Source organism: Sardina pilchardus, chromosome 4 (assembly GCF_963854185.1).
Source record: "Sardina pilchardus chromosome 4, fSarPil1.1, whole genome shotgun sequence".
Classification (NCBI taxonomy): domain Eukaryota; kingdom Metazoa; phylum Chordata; class Actinopteri; order Clupeiformes; family Clupeidae; genus Sardina; species Sardina pilchardus.
The window spans coordinates 24,977,522-24,987,146 of NC_084997.1; the positions used below are offsets into that span (position 1 = coordinate 24,977,522).

Consider the following 9,625-nt stretch of genomic DNA (forward strand, 5'->3'; position numbering starts at 1 on the left):
TTCCTGCGAGTGGAAATCAAAATCAATCTACAATTAGTTTGTGAATGTCTGTCAACTCCTGCTGCTGTGGTGAGCAGAAGGCGTGTGGCAGAGTGACAATGGCAAGCACCTCCTCACAAGGGCAGCGTGGAGCTGGCTGAACAGATGACAAGACGTTGTCTTCCTTGCTGCTGTTGGATGTGGCAACTGTGGTTAACGCAATGCAACGCATGTGCGTGCCAGGACACCAGGAGATGGAGAAAACAGAAACCTGCTCCCACCCACACAAGTCACATTACAGGTCTGCACCATAAACACCGAACTGATAGTTGTTAACTAAGTTAGCAGCTTTGTTGATTGCAATGCAATCTTCCATTGCCAACCACTTCAGTTGCTAATAGGTTAGCAACTATGGTTTTGGGAAACACCCATTTTATTTAGTTCATTTAGCATAACAGCCAGCTATAGTTTGAATATATTATTTTCACTTGTATTTGTACTTGTGTTCACTTGTACTTGTAACTGTATTGATAATGACTGACTGAATATTTGAGGTATTGCTTTTGATTGGAATTGCTAAAAGCAAGCCGGTTTCCGAAAGAAAGAGATTTCTGACTAATGGAGCGCACCCCCATAAACATAGCCAGGACAACTAGGGGTCAATACACTCACAACATGTAGTGTGTGCTTACAGCCATGTGTCCGACATCATAGCATCTGGTCTGTGGAGCTACTTGACCCCCTCATTGCTGCTGCTTGCAGCTAAGTTTAGATAGACTTGACATTTGGCCAGACAAAGGTGAGAGATGAGGCCCCTGACATGACCCATGGGTGACAGAGGTTTTTTGTCAGATAGTCTCTTGACAGGTGGACTTACAAACTTAGAAGGCCTGCTTGAGGTGGTTCTGAGAAGCACAAGATACATGAGGAGGGACAAGCATACAACAACAGAAGATGGACAACAGCATCACCTGGTGGACCTCATCCTCACAACAACTTTGTTTCTCTCTACCTCTACCTTTGAGCCTATCACTCCCTCTCTCTCTCTCTCTCTCTCTCTCTCTCTCTCACACACACACTCTCTCTCTATCTCTCACTCTCCATCTATCTGTTTAGATATTGTACATACAGTAAGTACATAGATGTATCAACCTATCTAAAACAGGTCTATGAGGGCAGGGCTGGTTGAACAGTAGAAGTCTCCCAGAGTCTTGTTGCAGACATTGGTTGTACATTCATCACTAACAGAGCCCCAGTTGACTTGGGGACTCTACCACACAGGGTTACACTTCTGACTCCTCTGGTCTTAGTTAGACTTTATGTGTATATTTAGATATACAGTATATGTGTGTCTGTTTCTCTCTCTCTGTGCTCTTGTTTTAAGTGTGTGTGTGTGTGTGTGTGTGTGTGTGTGTGTGTGTGTGTGTGTAAGAGAGAGAAAGTGAGTGTGTGTGTGTGTGTGTGTAAGAGACAGAGAGAGTGAGTGTTTGTGTATGAGCATATGTGGGTGAGAGCCAGCAGAGACACTAATGGCTGGTGGAAGTGGGTAGGGGGTAGCGGGGTGGGGGTGGGGTGTTGTCATCTTATCTGTGCCCTCAAGGCGAGGTTCTCACACAATGTAGGTCATGGACGTTAACCCTTCAGCACTGGGCATCCAGACCAGACTGTTCCATAAATAGACTCAGCGCCCGCTATCTGAAGCACTGATGGAGATGAACTAGAACCTGTGGCACTGTGGAATGTGGATGATGTACGGGACAGCTCAGAGTGCTTTGAGATGCTTAGGGGCAGCCAGCCTACTTTATCTGTGGTGGTGTATTTAAGATAGACTGCATAGTCAAGTTATGCCAAGATAACAAGGACTTTTGACCACTTGGCGAGTCACTGATATGAATGTAACAGCAGAGAGATGAGTTGGCCCACTTATAATGTACTCTATACTGTACACCAACATATAGACAGCTGTAGGTTCAAAGTGATGTTCAACACACGCAAACTGTGATGTACAGGTTAGTAATCTGTGCTGAAATCACTACTATGAATCTACTAACATTCTTTGTTGCCGTAAGGGGTATTACTCTGAAAGGCATACATTCGTGGTTTGTCAGATACAAGAGAATGAATATATACGTTGTCTTAGCTTCTGATGTTTTTAGGAGCCTAAATGGGCATGGGGAGAGAATGGAGGCGTCTGACAGTCTGCAGTCATCTGATCCATGAGCTGACCGTTGCCTTCTACAGAGCGACCCAATGTGCTGTGTCAGCCATTTTTTTTCTTCTTTTTCAGTGGGGAGACGACGTTGGCCTACGCGCCCGTTCCCCTCCAGCGTGTCAAATGGCTGAAAACACAGAGACAAAAGTCTCAGCTAATGCAGTGTGTAATTTAAACATAACTCCCCACAGCCCTCGCAGAGAGGAGAAAAAAAAGAGAAAAGAAGAGAAAACAAAGAGTCAGCTGATTTTTCTTCTTCTTCTCCTCCTTCTCCCTCTGCCGCCTCGTCGGCTTCCAAACCCTCTGGTATGTGGACGGCGCTTCGACTGGCCAACGTTTGTTTTTGTTTTGCCAAAATAGGGGTAGAGTCCGTGCGTGTCTGTGTGTGTGCCAGTGCGAGTGTGAGTGTGTTGTCCCACTGTCGCCAGGGTAATTTGCCATGTCACCCGTTAGCGGAGGAGAAGCCGTGTTTAAGCGCGGAGAGGAAGAGGAGAGGTGAACGCTCATGCAGGTTCCAAACCTCAGTGATATCGGCTTGCCTGCAGACGGCGTCGCATTCCTGGGGCGATTCTGCTAACCTCTGTGTTTAACATAATCTGCACCACTCGTCTCTGTCAAAACACGGCGACCACTGGCCTGCCCTGACAGAACAAATACCTGTGTCTGTTTTCATCAGAGGCCTTGCTATAGACCCAACAATCAGAGGAGCCGCGGTTTCACGAAGTTAAAGAAGTTCATTAAAGACGTGTGTACGATTGTGTGGTGCTAGACAAGGAATCATCTATGCTTACTTACAGAAAAGATTTGCACACACACACACACACACACACACACACGCACACACATGCACACACACAGGCACAAGCACACACACATTTTTTAATGTGTCTCAGTCACTCTCAGCCTCGTCTCGGAGTCTCTGAATGATTTTCCAAATTATAAAAGGGAGATAAAAAGATGCTTATCAGAAGCTATTATTGTCATATTTTATTAGTGAGTGTGAAATTACCCTGGGCCCCCAAGAGGAACCGTCCAAATCCACAGCAGTCAACTGCTGCCACCTAGTGGGCATAAACGAAACATGACTCTAGAAAATGAAAAAGAAAGCGTCTCTGAGCAAATCCAAAGCACATCCCTCTCCTTTTCTATAGCTGTCCATCTCACCCACTCTGTTTCTGTCAGTGTTTGTTTAAGTCAGTGTGTCTCTGTGTGTATGTGTGTGTGTGTGTGTGTGAGAGAGAGAGAGAGAGAGAGAGAGAGAGAGAGAGAGAGAGAGAGAGAGAGAGAGAGAGAGAGATGCACTGTGTGTGTACATGTGAAAATATACTGTATGTTTTTTTTTTTTTTGTTTGTTTTAATAGATACCATCCCTAAATCTCTTGAGATGAGGCCGGCACTGTTCTGCCTCAACAAGTTCATGTGAAGGGGAGGTAGCTCCTCTTTGAGTGCCAGAGACAGATAAGATAAGAGGGAGAGAGAGAGAGAGAGAGAGAGGAGGCCTGGAGGAGAGCATCGATAAATCTCATTGTGCAATATCACACACCCACTCCAACCCTCAAGTCTGTGCAGCCCTCTCAGATAGTCCATTACCTCACGCCTGCGTATACCTAAAGCCTCTTAACGAGAGGTGGCTTACATGAACAACGCGTTTAGAGTAACTAATTATCACATACAGCCTACTGTGGGGCTTTTTTTTGTTGTTATTTTAGATTGTGTTGTTGTTTCATTATGTAGCAATGATGTAAAGAGAGAAACCGCGTGATTATTACTCCGCAAAATCTCTTCTGCTGTTCCTCTAGTTCTCTCTTTTACATTACATTGAGAAGTTGTTTTCATTTCACAAATCCCCTCGTGGCTCAACGTGGCTTAAGTGTGACTCCATACACTGCTCCCTTGCTACTTGTTTGTGTCTATGAAGAAATGTTCCACCCCCATGTACTCAGGATTGGTCATGTACCTTTATGATGCCTCAATGGACTGATGCCTGCTGTGATTGGTTGAAAGGTAGATTCAAAGCAGAAATCCTCGGCCGTGACATTTGACTCATTTTGTTCATGATATGTCTTGTGCGTCGCACGGCAGAGGTGGAAAAATCCAGTTTCAGAAAGTAAAAGTCCTACCACATATCTGTGCCAAACATTCATTTAAGCCAGCTGATTCTAATTCTTCATAAAGGTATAAACAGCTAATTGATGAGATCACCTTTGCTAAGTACACAGGTAGAACCAATACATGATCAGACTTTTACTCTCTGAAGCTGGAGCTCCACCTCTGTCACACAGACATCATACGGAGATGTTAACAAGAAACGTGATTATTGGCCTTTAAACAATGCCATACCACTATGACATCCATTGAGTTTACAGCCCTGGAGCTGAGCCTGACCTTCCAAACACAGAAGGTCTCTCCTTAGTCAGGTGCACATTCAGCTACTCAAGTCGGAGCACTCCTTGGTCCGTATTCATATTATATACACCTCATGTGTTACTGTGATCATAACATAAGTCCTTATACAGCCCCTATAAGCTGTAAAAAACAACTCACCACAAAACACACACACACACACACACACACCTCCCCCAATCTCATGAGACAACATCATAATTGTTTATGTGGTTGCCATGGCTAGAGCAGGGTGAAGTTCCTGGTTGCGTTCCGAAGGCTGTCAACATTTACCGTTGGCACCGGGCACCTGTGTTTATTACATCAGATCTGCTGCATACTTCTCAACTGTCAAAACATCCGCGTGATTTACACTACGTGCTACGTGCTGTTGAGCTGGAATGCCGTTGATGTCGTTTGGGCCGATGCTAAACAGCTCCCAGGGCTTTTGCCACCTTTATATTTAGCCCACTCAATGTGGTTGTCACAGCACAGGTCCAAATGGTGACTCATACTGGCACCGAGGCTTCAGATATTTTCAATATTTATGCTCAGAAAAAGCAACTTGTAATTTGTGGAAATGTTTCTGTAAATATGTGAGAGTTCAGCCAATGCCCATTTGAAAGGAAACGGGGTAAGAATACCAATAAGTGTGTGCAAGTGAAGTTGGTGTATGTGTGTGTGTGCTTCTGTGTGTGTGCATGCATGATAGCAGGTGCCATGGTTGTGTGCTTGTGTGTTTGATCTTGGTGAGTGCATGACTGGTTGTGTGTCTGTGTGTGTGTGTGTGTGTGTGTGTGTGTGTGTGTGCCTAGCATGTGTACCAACAGGTGATAACGGACTTCAAAAAAAGGAGGTCAAGCTCAGAGACCTGTGGGTAAAAATGACCCAGCTAGAGTTTCTCAGACCTTACCAACAGGTGCACAGCCACAGCCTGGCCGACCAACACAAGGAACCACAGTTCCTCTCCCTTAAGATCAACGCTTTCATCAATCCAGACCAAATCTCTTCCTATCCATTGCACACACAGAGAGACACAGAGAGGCACAGAGAGAGAGAGAGAAACAAATAAACTAGTGTAGTACATGAACACAAATTCAGTGAAGGATGGGTAGAGTAAACAAAACAAAAAAGTTACCAAAAAAAACCCGTCCTTAAACTTTAACGGCTTGTGCATCAGGCCCTAGGCAGTCTTACGTGACCCCGCCAGCCCCTTCCACTTCCCCGAGCCACAGAGGAGTCTGAGGCATGACTCGGCAGAAAGGAGCGACTACCACAACGGAACTGCACAGCAGCCTAAAACAGCAAAGGGGAAACGGGGCGACTCTCAGAGAAAGAACAGGAGAGCAGGGGAGGGAACGAGGGATGGAGGGAGAGAGAGAGAGAAAAACATGCAGAATAAAGGGAGAGCGTGATGTGTGAAAAGGGGTGAGGGCAAGAGGGAGAAAACACTAGTGAAGGAGAGGAAAAGAGGGATAGTGAATTCATTTTAAAAAAGGAGTGTGTGAGAAAAGTGAGAGAGTGAGAGTGAGTGAGAGAGAGTGTGGGAGAAGAAAGGGAAACACTACTCCAGTCATCGCCCTGGACAGAAATACTCCAAACGCTTGAGATGTTATGCATATGAAACAAAAAATCTGCATCAATAATTTAGAGGTAGATACTGCGTAGGGGCGATTCTCCGAGGACCGGCAAAGATTCAGGACACACACGCACATGTACGCACACACATTCTCTCTCTCTCTCTCTCTCACACACACACACACACACACACACACACACACACAAAACCAAAAACTTGCATATAAAACTTTTATTATGGTATCAATTTTTGGAAGGCTTCTTGGATCCGTTCTTTTGTTTTTTCATTCTCCCTTTCAGTTTCAGGAGAGTGGATTGTGACTTGGGCATGTGGAGAATAAGAAATCCTTATTGATCTCGGAGAGACAGAAAGTGGAGGGCAAGCATGAACAGAGGAATTCTTGAAGAACCAAGCAGAACATTCCAAAATCAACTCACATTTACTAAAACATCCTCCCCTCTCCGAACATTTATATTTAAAACAGTGAAATATTAAGAGATTTAAAAATGTCTATGTCTGTGTGCAAAAGGCCGGCCAGTCTTAACACGTATTCCCTCAGTCTTCTAACAGGCCAGGAAGAAGAGGGGGGGGTTTCTTCCCCTGGGTGCTGTGCTTGTGTTTGCCAGCAGGGCGGCGCTCTTCACACTGGGATGGCTCCAACTCTGCACAGGCAGGGGCAGTAATTGGAACAGCTGGCTCCACTCTCAGGACATTCCATATAGATGGCCTCCAGGCAGACAGAGAGCGTGTTTACAATGTGTGTGTGTGTGTGTGTGTGTGTGTGTGTGTGTGTGTGTGTAAGGGTACATTGCAGAGGCACCAAGGCGAAGAAAAGGATATAGTCTGTCAGGGTGTTTGAGATGCATGCTTAAACTGGTAAACACACACACACACACACACACACACACACACACAACATATAGCACTGCTCTGCTCCCTTTTTGAAAGTCAATGACCACAGACAGACAGACAGACAGACACACACACACACACACACACACACACACACATTCCCATTTCTGACAGGTTCAGAGGTCACTGTAGGGCCATCCGTCTCTCTGCTCTTCTGGAGTCCATCTCTGAGGTCAGTGCTTTACCCCTGCAGTGCTGGGGAGGGACTGGGAGACCCAGGCCCTCATCCCTCTGGGAGGGGAGTGAGAGTGGCGTGTCTGCCCTGGCAGACACCCATCATCCCTGGGGAACAGCCGCCTGACAGTCCTGGTGAGGCTGCTGGAGCTCGGCCAGTCTGGGGGGGGGATGAAAAATGTCTGGAAAACTGGAGTTGGGGTGGTAGTGGTGCTCTTGGGTGGGGTGGGGTAGGGTGGGCGGGGCTATCGTCATGGAAACACAACATCAAATGGAATTTCCAGTCAGGTGGATGCTGGGCAGCCCCCCTGGAGAGAGTCTCTTCATCACAGGGTCAAGTGTCTGTAACTCTCCCCCAATACGATGCACAGCAGTCTGCTTCAGGTTACAGCTGCTCCACCCCACCATCAAAAATCACAGGGTCCATAAAACACTCCACATAACATCTGCTATATTAAATAGCCTACCGACCCGACCTCTCCCCCCCCCCACACACACACCTGTGAGAAGCACTCTTCTGCCAAACACTTAAAAACACTTATAACACAGCTTGTGTGTGTGTGTGTGTGTGTGTGTACTGTGCCACTGCTGGTGAGGTTTTCCTGAAAGAAGTGCATCATCGGTCAATTTGGCTCAGCAGCGAGCAGTTGGATAATCTTGTGCAGAGTGGTTTGACCCTCGCCTCGACACACACACACACACTTGCGCGCAACACACACACACACACACACACACGTACGCACACGCACAAGCACACATACACGCATGCACAAACAAGCGCACACACGCGCACACACACACAAAAAAAATACTTTTTGTCTTTGAAGTGAAGTCTCAAGCAATAAGCGTCCTCTTAGAACACATAACCACACACATATAAAAATACACTAGTGTCTCTTAAAACCCCCCCCACACACACACACACACACACCGCTTTTGAACTATTTCCCTCAGTCTCAGAGGCTTTGAGGCGCAGTCTAGAGCAAAAAGCTTCTTCCTGGAACATAACCTGGCAATAACGTCCATGCCAGAGCTCGGTCCCTAGGTCACTGTGTGTGTGTGTGTGTGTGTGTGTGTGTGTGTGTGTGTGTGTGTGTGTGTGTGTGTGTATGTGAGTGTGTGTGTGTGTGTGTGTGTATGTATGTGTGTGAGTGTGTGTGTGTGTGTGTGTGTGTGTATGTGTGTATGTGTGTGTGTGTGTGTGTGTGTGTGTGTGTGTGTGTGTATGTGTGTGTGTGTGTGTGTGTGTGTGTGTGTATGTGCGTGTGTGTGTGTGTGTGCTCATGTCCTAAAAAGCCTCGAGCACAAGAGACAGAAAGAGCCTTGGTGGAGGAGGGCGGGTCACATTGAAGGGAACGAGTCCGTGGTCAGTGGCGAAAACGGTGGAAATCCGGCCTCTCCGTCTCGGTCTCGGTCGCAATCCCGATCCCGATCCCGCGCCGAGCGCCCGTTGAAGGCGCGCCGGAGCGGAGGGAAAGGCGGGGCGGTTAGTCAGTCCATCTCCATGTCCATGAGCTTGTTGGAGGAGCGCGGGGAGTGCAGGGCGTTGCGGCAGCAGCACTGGGCGCAGATCAGGCCCAGCAGGATGGAGAGCAGGCCCACGGCCACCGCCGCCCCCACGCCGTACAGCAGGGGCACGCGCACCGACGCCCACACTGCAACACACACACACACACACACATGGATAGCAGTTAGAGAGGCGCACACACACACACACGCATGCATGCACACATGACATAGGGGTCACACACACACACACTCACACATGGATAGCAATTAGAGATGCACACACACACAGACACACAGACACACACACACACACGACATAGGTGTCACACACACACACACACACACACACACACACACACACACAGGATGTAGGTGTTACAAATACAAACACACACACAGGAGATAGAATATGAGCTACACACACACACACACACACGCACACACACACAAACACTGAAACTGAAACACACACAACACCTTCATTTGCACAATGCACATACATGCACGCTCAAATGCAAGTGTGCACACACTCATTTGTACATGCACGCTTAAATGCACGAGTGCACACACTCACACACACACACACACACACACACACACTGAACAGATAAGAGGGGCAAATGTATGGACTCTCACACTGAAACACACATAAAGAGGGCCAGCAGTTAGAGACCCCAAACCCTTTACACACACACACTTTGTACTGCAGAGGCATACACATGGTTTCCCATACAGAAACAAACACACAAAGGGAAGAGTTAAAGACAAACACACACACACATGCCATAGAGCAATCACATCTGACTGGACACACACACACCCATACATACACACACACAGATTTTATAGACTTTCACTTATATATTCAAAACTAAAAT

The 9,625-nt window shown here is 46.9% G+C and overlaps 1 protein-coding gene across 1 annotated transcript in view; it reads right to left on the minus strand.

Annotated features, from left to right (window-relative positions):
- Positions 1 to 8,426: 8,426 nt before the first annotated feature.
- LOC134078672 (prostaglandin F2 receptor negative regulator-like) overlaps positions 8,427 to 9,625 on the minus strand; it is a 30,036-nt gene continuing 28,837 nt past the window's right edge. The window contains exon 9 of the mRNA XM_062534775.1: positions 8,427 to 8,893. Coding sequence (XP_062390759.1) covers positions 8,730 to 8,893 — 164 coding nt within the window. The 3' untranslated portion in view covers positions 8,427 to 8,729. The remainder of the gene's footprint in view (positions 8,894 to 9,625) is intronic.